Source organism: Mya arenaria, chromosome 11 (genome assembly GCF_026914265.1).
Source record: "Mya arenaria isolate MELC-2E11 chromosome 11, ASM2691426v1".
NCBI classification, from domain to species: Eukaryota; Metazoa; Mollusca; class Bivalvia; order Myida; family Myidae; genus Mya; species Mya arenaria.
This window is the reverse complement of record NC_069132.1, coordinates 55,821,470-55,840,928: the sequence shown is the minus strand read 5'-3', so window position 1 is coordinate 55,840,928 and position 19,459 is coordinate 55,821,470. Positions and strand designations below refer to the sequence as shown.

The 19,459-nt window shown below is 35.5% G+C and overlaps 1 protein-coding gene across 1 annotated transcript in view; it reads right to left on the bottom strand.

Moving 5' to 3' along the window:
* The window catches only part of LOC128208062 (dynein axonemal heavy chain 6-like), a 131,503-nt gene extending 114,624 nt beyond the window's left edge, over window positions 1–16,879 (bottom strand). Inside the window, exons 1-14 of the mRNA XM_052911377.1 lie at window positions 16,790–16,879; window positions 15,649–15,792; window positions 15,060–15,197; window positions 14,622–14,729; window positions 14,188–14,348; window positions 12,320–12,456; window positions 11,666–12,010; window positions 10,138–10,155; window positions 7,421–7,557; window positions 6,849–7,016; window positions 3,641–3,822; window positions 2,321–2,588; window positions 1,318–1,492; window positions 837–1,021 (exon numbers count right to left, since the gene is read on the bottom strand). Coding sequence (XP_052767337.1) covers window positions 837–1,021; window positions 1,318–1,492; window positions 2,321–2,588; window positions 3,641–3,822; window positions 6,849–7,016; window positions 7,421–7,557; window positions 10,138–10,155; window positions 11,666–12,010; window positions 12,320–12,456; window positions 14,188–14,348; window positions 14,622–14,729; window positions 15,060–15,197; window positions 15,649–15,786 — 2,160 coding nt within the window. The 5' untranslated portion in view covers window positions 15,787–15,792; window positions 16,790–16,879. The remainder of the gene's footprint in view (window positions 1–836; window positions 1,022–1,317; window positions 1,493–2,320; window positions 2,589–3,640; window positions 3,823–6,848; window positions 7,017–7,420; window positions 7,558–10,137; window positions 10,156–11,665; window positions 12,011–12,319; window positions 12,457–14,187; window positions 14,349–14,621; window positions 14,730–15,059; window positions 15,198–15,648; window positions 15,793–16,789) is intronic.
* Between the last annotated feature and the right edge of the window lie 2,580 nt (window positions 16,880–19,459).

Sequence of the window (19,459 nt, the reverse complement as noted above, 5' to 3'; positions counted from 1 at the left end):
TTTGAAATATTTTATTAAAGATTTTGAACCCAGTGATATGATGATGATCTTCATGTGATATGCTCCACAGCAGTGATTACTGTCCAGCAAAGGGAAGTAACTGTTGCAAGGAGTTTGATGTAACAGGAGCCATGTTTTACATATGAACAGTAAATAACAAAGTCAACGAAATCAACAATGCCAAATTAACATCTTACAATAAGGTTAGGAGCATCAGTTGTGGAAAAACAGTGCTACAGTATACAATTTTAGAATGATTAATCAATTCAAAATTTCAAATTATACAGATAACAAGAGCGCAGCAAAGCGAACATAAAGGCTCATTGTTTTTTTGGTGGAAAAAGGGCATTACTCAAATAATATTCAAGCCAGAGTAATGGGCCTTTTTACACATGTTCGCAATGTCTATGGCAACATGTGTATCAAGTTCTGTGAATATCTTGAAAGTTTTATAGTTTGGGTTATGGCTACGGTAAAAAAATGTACATGCTGACGCCAACAATGACAACACCAAGACTATGAACTTTCTTTAAAAAATAGACGAGCTGCAACAAAATGACACAACAATATTCCTTTATTTCAACTTCTTAGTTATTTTTTTTTTGTAATTTGGATTGCATCTTAATTGTGAACAAACATCATTTAGCAATGTGCACCAACAACAAAGTGAGTTTTACAACACTTTATTTTCAAACAATTCTTCAACTTAGTTCTTTATTGAAAGAAATTGAATATTTGATCTCATCAAAAAATTATAAACTTATCTCCCCATCAAAATTATTTAAAAACTTGTCTCCCAATCAAAAGATTTTAAAAACTAATTTCCCGGCCAATACCTTCTCTTCTTCCTCCTCAGTAACGTTGTACGATGCGACGAGGTGCTCCAAGAGTTGTCTCGTTGCCGTAATAACCAGTCGTCGTAACATCTCAAGCACAAGGTAATCAATGGAGCGTAGGAATGAGGCCAGGCGCTGCAAAATCTTCCGCCAGTCTGCAATCTGGGCGTACGTGGGCTTGTCACCTGTTTTATAAATAATTCAGTGATCCAATTTCTATTTTCTGAAAAACTGAAATATTTAAGACAAATATAAATATTTATTTTTTTTTGTCCTGTAATCTTTTTCATATCTAGTAAAAGGATCTGAATCAAACATTCTAAAATCTATATAAAGGTAACGTGTATTGTTATTCAATAATGCTATTAAAATCAGCCTGAAAAGGCTTTATTATTACAAAGACTTAAAAAGCATTCCTTATGGAGTTAGAGTTAGATTTTCCTTTGCCTCAAAGGCTTATGAGTTTCTGAAATAGACTTACTTTTCTTCTCATCTTTTTTCTTCTCAGCGAGCGGCTTAATGCCGTGTTTTGCCTGTATGCGGAGAGTCTTGGTGTTCAGCTCCGGTTTCACATCCTCCACTGGCACCTTGATTTTCACCTTACGCGGGCTGCCAGGGCGGACACCGTGGGTGATACCTTCCATCTCAGCAACAGTCTGTAATTGTGGGAACATGGGTTAAATAGGGTATAAGGCGTTGAGATCTAACATATTTTTAAACAATGTTTATGAAGCAAGTCAATACAAGGCTATTCTAATCTATCTTGTTGGTAAGACACCTATGTTTCCATAGGATATAAGTATCAACTTGTCTCCCACAAAAATCAAATAAGTAGATAGAAATATTCTTTGGGCAACATTTTTAGTTTATTTCATGTCAATTGCATTGCTTATAAAAACAACAGAATATAGTATTAATATAATTTAAATAACTACTATATTTCTAATGTTGTCTTCAAGAATAAGTAGGGTATAGTATTATGTCTCATATGCAAGCATTCTATTTTTTATGTTTGCTACATCAGACAAAGTACTCCCTTTCTGTCTGCCATGCTTTCACAAGGGACTCATAAAAAATGCACTGTCTCCCTTACACTGTTATTTCCTTCCAGGCTACATAAGCAATTAGTTATACAATTTGAAGAGTGAAGGATTATGGCCGTGAGTGTAAGATAGGTACATTCAAAGGGTATGATGTTTTGCGGAATAGGGGGCTGAGGTTTACCAAGTTTCTGCAGAACACCCTGTGAACCTTACACGAGCGGCCATGGTAGATGCTTTTTTTCCAACCTCAGTTAAACAAAATATATATAAAAATGGATTTTATTTTATTTTCTACATACCATACTTTTTTATCTTTGCACGTAGGCAAGCTTAGGCTCTCCAGCATGACCAAATATTTGGATCTACTTATCTGAGGTGGTCCCTAGGAACCTTTTTACATTCATCCACGATATACACAAATATGTTGAAAACAAAACCTACAGCGCATGATTCCCATGCGATGTCAATGATCTTGGTACGGAGATCATTGAGCTGCTCCCAGGCCAAACGGTTCTGCTCCCGTTGGACGTCCATAAACTCTTCAAGCGTGAGGGTGAGAGACTTGTCCAGCTTTATTAGGCTGATGGCACTCTCACCCCACCCCTCCCCTGTCAGGCTCCCTGATGCGGCCTCGCACAATGACCGGATGTGGATCAGGCACCCCTGCAGCACCTCGTTAGCCACGAACAGGCTCTTGTACAAAATCCCCCTAGAATAAGACACTTGTATTAGTTAAAAGGTAATTGGACAAACAAGTTATGTGTTAACAAATAATTGTTATTTACATATGAAATTTACTGTTCCTTATATGCTACAATAAAAAAAGAAACTAAACCAATTTAATCCAAGTTCATTAATACCATCTATAGTAAACTAGGCAATCATTTTAATCATATTCTGGGCAGAAAAGTTGTGTGCTATCTTTCAGTATGTTTGAGTGATACATTTTTTCTGTATCAGAAGCATAAGTCTGTATGAAGACTGTAGTATTTGAAGGTCTTTAATCTACATTTCATATAATCAGACTTGATACAAGTTTCCAGAATAAACAGGAAAGGGAGCATTTACAGCTTGTTCTCACATAAAAGTTCTAGTTTTAATACTAACACAATCGCGGGACTTTAAGCAATATAAGATTTTCAATAAGAGATTTGCATCTTGGACAGGTGTGTTCTGTCATGTGACCATTGCTAGAAAAACTGATCTTCCAAGTCCAAACTGAAATTGTGTCACACGCAACAAAATACCAATTAACTTGTGTGTAATTTTGATCAGTTTAAACTAAAACTTTTCAAAGCAGTATGATCAAATAAATAAAAATGTAAACAATTAGAATAACAAAACAGTAAGGCTGCAGAGGGAAAGCCAACATTCATTTTAAGTTTCAGTTGAAACATGTTTTTAGTGATGGCCAAGGTTAAAATTTGGCACTATGCCAAAGACTGCCAATGTCTCAAACGACATTTAGGTTGTGACAATACTTTCTCTTGTTTCTTTAAAAACTGGTTCATGGTTAACACATACTATTTAATGTCAAATGTGATTTAAAATTACTGCGCATCTTTCCTCTGTAAACTATATTGAATATGTGTTTGGAGTCAAATGTAGAAAACTGTGTATTAATAAAAAAATATATTAAAAGTAAAAGTCTATCCAGACTGGAAACACAAGAAAAAACACTTTGTTTAATAAAAAGTATAATTTTTAACACCAAAACGTACTGAACATTTCTGAAATAAAACAGCATAGCTCCTGACTTACTGGCTTTTATTACTCTTCTGCAGCCTGATAGCCTTCTTCCACATCTTGAAGGTCTTCCACTTGCGGAACTTGATGAAGACAGGGAGTTCAAAGATGGAGTAGAAGAGGCGTCGTTCCCAGAGCCACCACAGAATGGGGGTGTTATGAGACTCTCCCTCCACGCCCGTGCTGTCCTGTACCACCTGAATTGGAGGGATAAAACAGTGTGTTAGATACTTATGTCAAAGATGGGGAAGTCAAGGTGTTGCTTCAAGAGCCACCACAGAATGGCCAAATGCTACATTAGCATGGCCTGTACCACCTTAATGTGAGGAACAAAACAGGGAATTAGACACCAAGATAAACAAGAGGGCCATGATGGCCCTGTATCGCTCACCTGTAGTTTTTGACCTGGGTTGACCCAATATGGAACTTGACCTAGCTTATGTTAAGATGATCATTCTGACCAAGTTTCATTAAGATTAGGCTAAAATTGTGACCTCTATTGTGTTTACAAGGTTTTTTTACTATCTGACCTAGTGACTTAGTTATTGACCGCGGATGACCCAATGTGGAACTTGACCTAGATTTTATAAAGATGATCAGTCTGACCAAGTTTCATAAAGATTAGGCTAAAATTGTGACCTCTATTGTGTTCATAAGGTTTTTCTAATATCTGACCTAGTGACCTAGTTATTGACTGCGGATGACCCAATATCGAACATGACCCAGATTTTATAGAGATGATCATTCTGACCAAGTTGCATTAACATTAGGCTAAAATTGTGACCTCTATTGTGTTCACAAGGTTTTTATACTAATTGACCTAGTGACCTAGTTATTGACCGCGAATAACCCAATATCGAACTTGACCTATATTTTTCTAGAGATGATCATTCTGACCAAGTTGAATTGAGTTAAGCCTAAAATTGTGACCTCTATTGTGTTCACAAGGTTTTTCTACTAATTGACCTAGTGACCTAGTTTTTGACCTGGGTTGACCCAATATGGAACTTGACCTAGCTTATGTTAAGATGATCATTCTGACCAAGTTTCATTAAGATAAGGCTAAAATTGTGACCTCTATTTTGTTCACAAGGTTTTTCTAATAATTGACCTAGTGACCTAGTTATTGACTGCGTATGACCCAATATCGAACTTTCCCCAGATTTTATAGAGATGATCATTCTGACCAAGTTGCATTAAGATTAGCCTAAAATTGTGACCTCTATTGTGTTCACAAGGTTTTTGTACTAATTGACCTAGTGACCTAGTTATTGACCGCGGATGACCCAATATCGAACTTGACCTAGATTTTATAGAGATGATCATTCTGACCAAGTTGCATTGAGATTAGGCTAAAATTGTGACCTCTATTGTGTTCACAAGGTTTTTCTACTAATTGACCTAGTGACCTAGTTATTGACCGTGAATGACCCAATATCAAACTTGACCTACATTTTACAGCGATGATCATTCTGACCAATTTGCATTGAGATTAGGCTAAAATTGTGACCTCTATTGTGTTCACAAGGTTTTTCTACTAATTGACCTAGTGACCTAGTTATTGACCGCGGATGACCCAATATCGAACTTGACCTAGATTTTATAGAGATGATCATTCTGACCAAGTTGCATTGAGATTAGGCTAAAATTGTGACCTCTAATGTGTTCACAAGGTATTTCTACTAATTGACCTACTGACCTAGTTTTTGACCCCAGATGACCCAATATCGAACTTGACCTAGATTTCATAGAGATGATCAGTCTGACCAAGTTTCATAAAGATTAGGTCAAAATTGTGACCTCTGTTGTGTTCACAAGGTTTTTCTAATAATTGACCTAGGGACCTAGTTATTGACTGCGGATGACCCAATATCGAACTTGACCTAGATTTTATAGAGATGATTAATCTGACCAACTTGCATTGAGATTAGGCTAAAATTGTGACCTCTATTGTGTTCACAAGGTTTTTGTACTAATTGACCTAGTGACCTAGTTGTTGACCGCGGATGACCCAATATCGAACTTGACCTACATTTTATAGAGATGATCATTCTGACCAAGTTGCATTGAGATTAGGCTAAAATTGTGACCTCTATTGTGTTCACAAGGTTTTTCTACTAATTGACCTAGTGACCTAGTTTTTGACCTGGGTTGACCCAATATTGAACTTGACCTAGCTTATGTTAAGATGATCATTCTGACCAAGTTTCATTAAGATAAGGCTAAAATTGTGACCTCTATTTTGTTCACAAGGTTTTTCTAATAATTGACCTAGTGACCTAGTTATTGACTGCGTATGACCTAATATTGAACTTGACCCAGATTTTATAGAGATGATCATTCTGACCAAGTTGCATTAAGATTAGCCTAAAATTGTGACCTCTATTGTGTTCACAAGGTTTTTCTACTAATTGACCTAGTGACCTAGTTTTTGACCCCAGATGACCCAATATCGAACTTGACCTAGATTTTATAGAGATGATCAGTCTGACCAAGTTTCATAAAGATTAGGTCAAAATTGTGACCTCTATTGTGTTCACAAGCAATTGTGAACGGACGGACGGACGGACGGACGACGGACGAAGAGTGATCACAAAAGCTCACCTTGTCACTACGTGACAGGTGAGCTAAAAATGGAGAAGAGGAATCACAAGTAGAGAGGATTTTGATACTAAGGTCAAATAGTTAGTAGAAGAGCCGTCACTCCAAGAACCAACACAGAATGGGTGTGGTATGTGACAACCCTTCTAAATTGAATAACTAAGGAGCAAAATTTGCATTATATTCAACATAGAGTTATCTAACTTGATAAATTAAGTAGGCTAGATGGTTGGGAACACTTGTGTTGAGATTCCATGGACTACATCATGTAGTTCCTGATATTTTGACTTGTATTTGCATATATACAAATTCTTGATCAGGATTTATAAGATGAATAATCAAATTCCATAATTTGCATAACATACAGAAAGAGTTATCTCACTTGATTAATTTAGTCAGATGGTTGGGAACACTCTTCTTAAGTTTCAATGCAAATGTATTTAAATAAAGCAAGCACTTTTACGGTTGTCTCAAATCTTGTATGGAATACTGCAGATCATAAGTGTATCAATGAAACAATGACGTATACAACATAGTTAATTTTAACAAAGTTCTGAACAATCGACCCATTCCAAAGCAATAGTTTTTTGGCAATTTTAAGTAGTAAAGAATTAATTATTACCCTGGTAACGAAAGAAGCACTGACAGTCCAGTAAACCTTCTGGGAGCGAGATTCGTTAGGGGAGACCACTTGGAGGTCATACGGGTCGTAACGAGCCCGCCCATCAACACGTTTCCGTGGCAGACAGTAGACAAACTCACCGTCATCTTGCTTCATCTTGCTAGCTTCCTGGAAATACCAATCAAACAGCATGTCTCAAATATATAATAGATTATTGTGAATAAAAGGCACAAAGAGAGACTGAATTAAAGTTAACAAAAATTAAAATTCAAAATACTGTGTGTGTTTAACTTTATGTTTCGAATGTCCCCATGAAAAACATGGTCAAAAGAGACAAGTAGGAAGAATATTTCACTGCCACATTGAATATGTTAGGAGACACAGAAATACGGTCAACATAGAATTTTTCATCAATGAAATTGTAACTATCATATGTTTTCAAAAGGTCTGACTTCTGACAGCTTATAATCATGAAATGTACCAATTTCTTACAACAAACTATCATATTATTTAATGATCTGGTGGATTAATTCTCAAACAACTATGCTTTTATTTTACTGCCAAATTTTTACTTTTTCGTTATTAGGAATGTCCTTGAGTTTCTCCATATTGCCCTTGCAGCCTGGAGCATGTCTCGGTATCTCTGTCTTCCAGCCCAACCGGTCCCGCAGGGCGTGCACATGATGCATCACATCGTCATTTTCCGGTACTGTAGAGTAAAAACAGGTTTAACTAGGTGCTATTGGTGATTATTAATTGTCATTTTTTGTGTACCCTTCCTTAAAATACATTACTAGCAAACTACAATCAGGAGGTAAAGATTCTCAGTATATAACAGTGTATATTTTGAATGTTCTACAGATAGAAGAACCCAAAGACAGAGCCCAAACAAGGCCATTTATTTTCTGTTAAAATTTAAAAATATATATTTGCATGGTTACTGGATGCATAAATTTTGGACCAATGAGAATCAAGTTTTATTCAAATTCCTGTGTCACAGCATGCTTCTATGCCAGTGATGTCAGAACAACTTTTAATCATGTGTTTCAATAGCAGAGAGTCAATCAATCACACAAAAACATTTCTATTCTATTGACCTTTACAATCATTGATTTGAGTGTTAATCTTTAAGATGCGAAATAGAAGACACATAATTAATTCAAAAGAAACCAAACGTTTCTATTTTAGGAAAACAACCACATGGCAATAATCCATTCTGTGATCATGCAATCGGCTATCGATTTAAGACTGTACACAAGCATCACTTTATTCCAAAATCATGTTTAAAGACAAACCACACTATAATTGAGTTTCCATCTATATCTATCTCTGGCACACTTCTTGTGGCCCATATGAAATTGCATTATTGCTCATTTTTGAGGATATCTGAATTAAATTAAATAATTAAAATAAAATTCTTGATAACATTTATCCATTGACAAATAAATCTGGAAAAAAAAATGTCCGGCCCCAGAATGGAAAATTGCAGCTAATCCATTCAGACGTTGAACTACAATTTGACCTCTCTTGTATGCATCATTCAGAACCATAAAGAAAACTAGTATGAGGTCCCTGGGTCAAAGCGTTCTCAAGTTATTGATCGGAAACCGTTTTTCATGTTAAGGTCACACTGACCTTGACCTTTGACCCACTGACCTCAAAATCAATAGGGTTCATCTGCTGGTCATGACCAATACACCTACCAAGTATGAGGTTCCTGGGTCAAAGCGTTCTCAAGTTATTGATCGGAAACCGTTTTTCATGTAAAGGTCACACTGACCTTGACCTTTGACCCACTGACCTCAAAATCAATAGGGTTCATCTGCTGGTGATGACCAATACACATACCAAGTATGAGGTCCCTCGGTCAAAGCGTTCTCAAGTTATTGATCGGAAACCATTTGGTATTCCGACCGACCGACCGACAGACAGACAGACCGACCGACCGACATGTGCAAAACAATATACCCCACTTTTTTCAAAAGGGGGCATAACAAAGTGAAAGTATTTAACTCCACATAATTGTGCATGATTCCAACAGAAAAAGAGCTGATTTTTATTTTAACGAAAATTTAATTCAGATTTCCACAAAATTAGGAGAATATCTTGAAAAAAAATTCTTAAAGTGTCCGAAAACTAACATTACATCATAGGAAAATTAAATACTTAAGTAATAAGAAAAGCTTAATACAGCAAAATAATTGAAACTGCATATCAAATCACACAAAAATGCATTCAAACTACTGAATAACTACATTGAAAAACAATAATGCTTGCAGTCACTTCAAACATTAGTGTGCATTACAAACGGCATGCACACATGTACAATGATCAGTCTGTGAAATACTTCTGACCAATTGGTTGTGCCCTTTTGACTCAAACATTTGTAAATTTAAGTATTCTGAATGAAAAAATTGGGAGTGAACTGATTTGTATATTCAAAGATTGTGGATTACATTTAGATGGAATTTTATAGTAGTATTTTGAAACTAAAAGAAGTCATTATAATGGTTAACAACTTTATTCTATCTAATAGCCAATTTTGCTTTTCAATCCATAAGTCTTATGGACAGACTCACAAAAGTTTAAAAGTAAGGTTCTGGGATCAATTCAGGTGCTCGCAAAGCCTCTGACTACATGAACTAGTTATTTCACAGACTGACTCACTATGATTGAAAAATCAAGATACTCTACCAATAAAGTGTTTATTTGCAAAGTCTGCGGTTATATCGCATAAATTAATTGACCAACGCTATATTGAAAATAAGGTTTTACATTTTACAGAGTAAATATGCAGAGATCATATAACATCCTGTTGAAATGCCACTTAATTTTACAATGAGAGCTTACACAATTTTATTAAGGCCGATAGTTCAGAACCTTGTTAATGCTAACAACATTGTTAACATCATTGTTGTAAACATTCAAATCGTTAACTAACCTGCAATATACATCAAAACACTTGCATATAAATCTGCAGTATTTTATTAACATATGAGACAATTGTTTTAGCTGTATCTATTTAAAAATATGAAGACATCATAAAATATTTCACTTTCAAAAGTTAACAATGATGATGTAAACAATGTTGTTAATCTAAACAAGTTTCTGAACAATCAGCCCTAATTATCTGTCAGATATTCAAATCTTGAAAAAAATGTATGATTCTTTCAATTCAATAAAACAATGCAAAGCTTAGAAAGTGCAAGCAACTGAATACAATTCACTGCAGAATAAATATTTCGAACACAATCATGCAAATACAACTGACATTGCAAACTATACATGCCTAGATACAGATATTTGTCTGTAATAAAGATTGGTATTCACACGATGAAACATGCAACTCCTTAATATCAACACATATAACACAACAAAAAAATAAAGACACATATTAATTACACAATCTTCAAAGATAACCACATGTTTTATAGTCTAATTAATTTTTGCTTGATGGTAAAGAAACATAAGGGTGATATGTATTATCCTCAGTAGAAGCCAGTACTGGAGTCCTTTTTACAAACCAACAAAACACATTCCTTGGATGAGATAAGAGTGGAACATCTAGATCACGCTCTCTCTCTCTACATGCTTTTTTATATTGCGGCATTCAAAAACATTAACTTTAAATTCATAATCAATATACAGTGGAAACTCACTAAACCGGACAAGGTCCGGACTGTGCAAAATTTCCGGTTTAGTGAGGATTCCGGTTTAGTGAGGATTTGATGTACGGAGTAAGTTTACTCAAAATATTCACTGAGTTAACCTTTAAAGGGAAGTTGAAAACTGGAATAAAATAAAAACACATAAAGATAACATTTTTACATCAACAATGGCTCAAGTAATTTGAAATAATGCATGGAATATACATGTATATATTCATTACAGATACAGTTTATATCATTTCTGCGTTTTTATAATCATCTTTTTTCCGAGTCTTAAAATAAAACAACTCGCGTAATTTAATGCTTGTTAAGTATGTTTGATAGTTTAATTAACGCACCGCTCTAATTTGATTCAATCATAGAAGTCTTTAGATAAAACAACTCTCCAAAATGATCACTTAATATCCGTTTCCAGTTCTTTATTTTCTGCAACAAACAAATTAATGTTTCAATCAATTTTCTTATCACAAGTTTGATTATCGCGCGGCAGTCAATCCTAAGTGCAATCATCATTACGATTATCGAGTTAACATCTCAGGTGCAATATTTAACAACGCACCGGCTGTCAAAACAAAGTGACAAAAGGACACGCGATTCGCGAATTCCTAATACATAAAATCATTTTGACATGTTTGAACATATATACGTCCGGTTTTGTGAGGTAAAATTACGTTGACAACTAACAAATTTTCTCGATTTTTTGTCCGGTATCCGGAATTCCGAGGTTCCGGTTTTGTAGGGATTATTTTACATTGAAAATAGAAGGGGAAAATCGGGACTCTGAAAAAAGTCCAGTATCCCGAGGTTTTGTGGAGATCCGGTTTAGTGAGTTTCCACTGTACATGTATAATTCTCATAAACCAATGTTTTATAAAAAAACAACGCTCATATTCTGTTTTTTAATTAAACAAGGGCCATAGCTCAATTATTATTACAGACAGAGTTATTGGTCTTGACATACTTGTGCTTGTCTCTGGCAACATACGTACCAAGTTCCATATAAATGTCTACAGTTTTGTTAAGTTACGACCAAATTTAAAGTTTTTGCACAATGGTGCTGACAATGACAACATCGTCATCAAGTCTTTGACAATACCATGGCCTCTTTGAAAATACTGTCAGGGTAAAAACAAAAGACAATACTTGTACCTGAATCATCATACATATTCTTCTTCATATAAGAAAGAACTTTCGAAGTGTCCTTCTTTGTGGAAACAGACTTGGGTCTTGTCCCTGAGGCTGGCCTTGACCTTTGGCCTGCTGAGGACCCTGAACCAGGCCTAGATCTCTGGGCGATAATTGGGATTTCTCCTGTCTCCTGTATCATGTCATCGTATGATAGACGGCCATCTTCTGGTGGGGGTTTGTTCTCGGGTGAGACTGGTAGGGTAGTTGAAGGCGTGGGGGAGGGAGGGGGCTTGCTGAACGTTTCTGTTGGCTTCTCACCCGAGGGACTTTCATCCTTTATGGAGCTTGGTGATATACTCTCTAGCTCTGCAAGAAAAATTAAACACCTGATCAAAATTTACACACTCACAGAAGCAGTCGTAAGTGTTTATTTGACGTGCTCAAAAGGTGAGCTTGTAACAAACGCAGTAATAACTAAGAATAATTGATCAGAAAGTGTAATTTTGAAGATTTGGAATAACAATTTTTTAGTGATATTCATGGTAGCACATCAAGCTTTTTTTATGCAATTTGGACTGCTAAAAGAGTATAATACATAAATCATGATCTATATCAATTTACTTCGAATTTGATTATATAAATATTACTATTAAAGAATAGACAATTATACATTACCAGGTTTAAATTCTGCGTCAACATCTGGCCCCATGAGCCCCTCGAGCTCAGCAAACACATCATCTTCTTGGCCCGTAGAGGTCTCTGTTGTGTAGGATGCTGTCTGTGGACGCTCAACCACACGAGGCTTATGTAACCTGTAGAGTATTTCATTGGATCGTCAAAAAAATAATTGACTATAGTTTTTTAATAAACTGATATGTACGATGTTAAAGCAGTAAGTATTGTGGGGCCTTCTTTTTATCATAAGATTAAGATTAACATTGTTAGATTAAACAGTCCTGATAACTTCCAGGCAAGTGTCAAAATGGAATTAAAGTTTTAACTTGCAGAGTCACATAAACATAAAGTCACATTTTCAGTCATTTTTCCTTTTCAAAAGTTAATGCTACAAGAACAAAAGAAACAAATAATCTTTCATAAGACACTCTGGTTGATAAGATGGCCACTATCTCTTTACTATTATGTTTTGCTATGACTGTAGTATGAAATAATTACATGGTGCTAATATACTTTTATCATATTCATTTTTTTTCAGGAAATAAAAACAAGAAACAAAAATATCATAGTGCTTAGGTTGTTCCAGCATAATAACCAATGTTTATGAAGCTTGCATTGCATTGTTTTCAACTCTGAACCAGCATCAGGTTTTAGCCAACATTCTGACAAAAAAACACTAGAAGCGCCGCAATGCGACGAAACCAGGTTTTTGTTATGGGCAATCAGAAATTATAGCCAATTAATTTGTTGTATGAGCAAGTTCAATCTGCAGCTTCATATAAGCTATATTCACACTAAGATTCATCACTATCCATCAATTCTAACTAAGTTGTTGGGCTGAAAAACATTTTTCTATTTTAAGGAACAGTGACCTTGACCCCACCTCCCATGCTAGCTCTTCACATAAGCTACCTTCGCTCTAAGTTTCATCAATATCTATCAATGCTAACTAAAGTTATTGAGCAGAAACCATTTTTCTATTTTTAGTAACAGTGACCTTGACCCCACCCCCTCAAAAGAAATTCCAAGCTTGCTCTTCACATGCTTCCTACACACCAAGTTTCATCAATATCTGTCAATCCTGCTACCTACACACCAAGTTTCATCAATATCTGTCAATCCTAACTAAAGTTATTGGGCTGAAACCATTTTTCTATTTTTAGTAATAGTGACCTTGATCTTAGCCCCTCCCCACTCAAAAGCAATTCCAAGCTAGCTCTTCACATAAGCTACCTACACACTAAGTTTCATCAATATCTATCAATGCTAACTTATGTTATTGGGCAGAAACTATTTTTCTATTTTTAGTAACAGGCGACCTTGACCTTAGCCCCACCCCCCTCAAAAGCAATCCCAAGCTAGCTCTGTACATAAGCTACTAACACACCAAGTTTCATCAATATCAGTCAATGCTAACTAAAGTTATTGGGCAGAAACCATTTTTCTATTTTAAGTAACAGTGACCTTGACCATTTTTCTATTTTAAGTAATAGTGACCTTGACCTTAGCCCCTCCCCACTCAAAAGCAATCCCAAGCTAGCTCTTCACATAAGCAACTTACACACCAAGTTTCATCAATATTGGTCAATGCTTACTAAAGTTATTGGGCAGAAACCATTTTTCTATTTTAAGTAACAGTGACCTTGACCTTAGCCCCACCCCCCTCAAAAGCAATCCCAAGCTAGCTCTTCACATAAGCTACCTACACACCAAGTTTCATCAATATCTATCAATGCTAACTAAAGTTATTGAACAGAAACCAATGTTTGACGCACCCCCGCCCACCCGTCCGCCCGCCCGCCCAATGACAACCTCATTCTAATAACCCGGTTTTCGTTGAAAACCTGGTTAATAACACAAATACTTACATATCAACTGATAACAATGGAGCATCATCTGCATCTTTATTCTGCTTTGCCTTGATGATATTTTGACGTCTTTGGTAGTCTCTTTTAAACATGGTTGTGCGGAAACTCGGGCCAAGGGTCGGCTGCCCTTTTCCACTTGGAGGGCGTGGAGCCAGCACAGACTGAAATAATATTGACAATGATGTGATTTTTAAACGAACGCCATTTAGAAAACAAACTTTGGATAGTTCATCAAATAAACAGATAAAATTCACACATACTCTGAGAGTAACTACAAAATTGTTTTGTTGGGTTAATCAAGAACGTACCAAGTAACATTCAAATATAGAAGGGTTTGAGACTTTCTGGCATTATCCCCACCCATTTTGTAAGAAAAACTCTATAACATATATCTATGCATTCAGCAACGTTTTATAGAAATGAATTCATCTAACCTGGTCTTGTGAGGGAGTGGTTGGCTGACTGGAGCTCTTTTTCATTGTGGCCATGTGTCCAGTCCCTCGAGTCTCACGCTTGCTCTGTATGTTCACCATTCTCAGCACCTGTAGGGTTTTAGTCAGATTTAATAAGGGTAGAAAAACAGAAAGATGCATTGGAACAAAATGGCATATTATATGACTCAGGACTTGAGGAACTTTAATACCAAGAGTATGACGGAATATTGTTCAATTGAATAAATGTTACGTTTCACCTACCCAATATATAAAGTGTGTATGTATTTATGATCATAGTTTTTAAACAATACAAGCGAAATATTTGATTATCATTGTAAGCACTCAGTTCTGTGAATGATGCATATAAACTTCTCCATTAGGGTAGAAGAGTGTTATCAAAAAAGAACAGGGTAAATGCATAATAGCTTAAACTATAACCTGGGAGTTTGCAGGGCGATCAACAAGCCGGGACATTAGCATCTCGGCCTTACTACGAGGGTCACCATTCACATGCTTAACAGTCATCTCCTCTATTGTCCGAGACTTTTCCATGCCTACTCCTCCGAAACTTACAGCCTAAAAATTACACATTCTTTTTACTAGTATTATCAAATTTTTATCATGTTTCAAATTTAAAATGAACAACAGGAACAATATGGAGATATAGAATTAGCCATTGTTTCTAACTTCCTTCATAATATCATTGCAATTAAAGCCAACTGAAAAAAATTATCAAATTCACAACATATAAACTTTAAAACAAGAATGTTGTAAACATCATAAATTTATCTAGAAACTATTCTTAACTTTAATTACATTACAAGGAAATTGTAAACATCATAAAATTATTTAGAACTATTCTTAACTTGAATTACATAAAGAAAACTACTTGTGTTAATTCATATATTGTTGGCAAAAAAATTAAAGCCTTCATGTAATGTAGTATTATTATTCAATTTGCACTTAATAATATATTTGGGCTAAAAATTATGATGCGAGATATTTACAATGTTTTTCTTTGCAATACCTTTGATGGGTAAGGTCTATTTTTAAGTGTGTCCTCTGGCACAAAGAGGTCAGGTTCGCCCAAGTCTTGGTTCAGCACTGTCGACTCCGAGTACTGAGATTGACTGGCAAAGCTGGCTGCTGACCCTGCACGAGACATCGTGCTCTTGAAAAATAAAATTGATTTAAGTAACAGATAAGTTCATGTGTTTCATAATCACATCATATATTTATAGTTATTGAATTATATGAAAGTTTATGCATGAGTTTAGAACCATGGAAATATTGCTCAACATCAGGAGTGTGAGGGGATTAGGGGACAGGGTTATGATATAATGACTTTGCAACACCACATTTATCTGCTAATAATTTAACCACATGCCAAATCATTAAATGTATGCAAGACATCCTTTTGAGTGTTTTATTCTGACTGTTGATGTATGATTTGACCATTTCTATAATCATTCAACAACAAAAAAAATATGAGCATAATGAAACAATAAAAACAAAAGGATTTTTAATAACGATTTATCAAAACAAAATATCCAAACAAATAAAATTCTCAAAGATGGATCATAGTTCATTGTTAACTGACAAAGATGACAGGATCAATTGTATTATTGCCGATGGGAGCAAAGTTTTCGGGAATGGTAACAATGCCTCAATTTGATGCTGGAAGAAGTGACAATGTAAAGGGATGCACAATTTTTGGCTAAACCTATGATTGTAATGCTGATGGGCGTACAGTATTTGGTCATCGGGATGTTCAAAACATAATGGCAGACATAATATAATTTTGAAACCACTAGGAGAAAAAAAAATACCTTTAAAATAAATCACATTTGAAGTTTTCAGATAAAAACACATCATTTACATTTTCGAAGTATTTTTTATTATTTAATAATTATTAATATGTATAAAGCTAAACTGAACTTATGTTTATTTGTATATTGTACATATGACATTTGAAAATTAACAACGATTGACTTGACTTTTTAATGATTAACAGTAATAGTTATTATTATTTTCACTGACATAACTTCAAAAATTCCAAGTTTCAAGATTGTATTTCATTTATTATAATTGTATTCTTAAAATAAGAAATGTAGCTACTATACTGCTACCGAAACGATGTGAAAATATGCATCAAATAAAATAATTACCAGTAAGTTGACTGTCTTTACAGTCAAAGACAAATAGGTAAACGCAAATTCAAATTAAATGTGGAAGAAACATTATTTTGTGTTGTTATCCACCATTATGATTACATTGACAATACCCATAATGCATTAGTCGGTGCTTTTGTTCCTAAAACACGTAATGGAAACAACCCATCAGCTAATGGCTATGGTGTTATTAAGTTTTATAAGTCATTTCCAAACTGTTCTTATAATTGATGATCATTATGACCATATTGTTGTTTAATCGGAGCTATATGTATATTTTATTCCGCATTAACAGATATAGTAGAGAGGTTTCAAAACGGTACTTAATTGAATAGGTACGTTTATTTGTGTACGTATTTGTATTATGTACACGTTATAAGCATGTAGTCGATAGTTAGAACACATAACGCGTTTATATTAAAATGTGAAAAAATCGAGTGGGTGCAGTATAAAAAGGGTAAAATAAAATATAGTCAAATAATGACGACAGGACGTAGATGGATGGATGGATGGATGGATGGATGGATGGATGGATGGATGGACGGATGTGGATGGATGGATGGATGGTTGTGGATGGATGGATGATTGGATGGATGGATGGATGGATGATATAGATATAGCATCCTAAAAATTAACACATCCACATATGACAAAACTTTCAAAACAATATATTTTGGTAGACTTAATGTCATTGTGGTTTGCACGTTCCGTTTTGCTTTTAAATACATTGAAAGTCGTGTGAATGAATGAATGGAGGGAGGGAGGGAGGGAGGGAGGGAGGGAGGGAGGGAGGGAGGGAGGGACGGACGGACGCACGGACGCACGGACGGACGGACGGAGATGGATGGATGATGGATGGATGGATGACTGGATGGATGGAGGGATGATATAGATATAGCATCCTTAAAAATTAACACATCCACATATGACAAAACTTTCAAAACAATATATTTTGGTAGTCTTAATGTCATTGTGGTTTGCACGTTCCGTTTTGCTTTTAAATACATTGAAAGTCGTGATTGGACACACGGCGTGGTGAAACCATAATGCATCCAATGGGAACGAACAACAGCAGCTCATGTGTTATTTGTGATATAAGTAGGCTCGTGCTTGGTGAGCGGCAGTGACATACAAAATAATAATAAAGAAAACGTTTTATACAAACGTCGGAGATCAAAACCGTTCGAACGACTGCAGCATTTACGTATAGGGATTACAGAAAATTCAATAACTAGTAAAATAAATGTTTGGACCAACCTATGTTGAGTTAATCGAATATATTATTAAACCATTACGAATGCAGGATTGTACTTGATTGATTGATTGAGCGAGAGAACGAACGAGCTAACAAACGAACGAACGACCGAAACGAACGAACGAACGAACGAACGAACGAACGAATGAACGAATGAATGAATGAATAACGATTGAAGTTACACCCCATATACCAATGTACATACTGATTTGCGTTTAAAACACATTCAGTGTTATTTATTATGCCCCTCACGTGTTTTTAATTAAAATTTCTGGTCAGAGTATTTTAACAGAGTTATAGGCCTGACTTTTGTGTATATGATTTCAAGAATCTTCCATGGCCGCTCGTGTAAGATAGGTTCATCCTTACCCGAGCGTAGGGTATTCTGTGGAAACTCTAGTTGGGTTTAGCACGAGGGTTGGAATGAACCTATCTTAGCATGATTTTGCGTTGTCAATTTATCAGCCAATGAGGATGTATTCTAAGTCTACTATATGAGCCGAAGTAATATCTTAATGATTAAGAAGGGCTCGTTCGCTATGCTCACTCCGCCAATTCTTAATCATTCATGTCATCTAACTACTACATAGTTAAAATATATTTTAATTCATTGTTTACATACGTGTGTTTTTATCTTTGTTCATGTGCAAGATAAGGATTTTTAGCATGACCAAATATTTGGATCTACATATCTGCGGTGAGAGAGACTGTGCTCTCATAACCCCACGCTGTTTTTCAGTAGCCACTGGAACTTCTTGGGAAGATTGTGGGAGGATTCGGGAATCTTCCCTGCAAAGATTTGACGGGGAAAAAAGAACGCTTGATCACGTGTGGCTTTCCATATGGTGAATTGTATAGCACTGCTCACTCATGGTACGCATGATCACGAAAACAGCACATATCAAAATTTGGGCGTTAAGTTACAACAACAGATAAGACTTGAACGACGGATGTGGACAGCAATTTAGATGTGCACGCTGACCACATCCGTCATTCGCCTACGCATTTTAAAACAGAAACCATGGTCGATGTTTTGGCTAAAAGAATATGAGAAAATATCCTCTGATAACACTCCTGCGTACAGGGTACAGGAGGTAGTACATTCAAGGTCCGTATTTATTAAGTCATTTCACAACTTTAGACGATTTCTTAAAATTTTCATAGTGAAATTGCAAGAAATGTACAAGTATTTGAACATTAATGTTTTGTTTAATAAGCTCAATGAAAATAATGTATTTTGGAAATTCTTTATTACATATGACTAAAGAGATACTAAAATTAGGAAAGTGACTTAAAGGCCTAGTTTAAGCCTTCTATAAGTGACCCCTCTCCCCAAAAAACACAAAAAAACAACAACTGTGTACAGTACACAACCTCTGTTTATTGATCTTCATCTACTTGCATTGATCCCT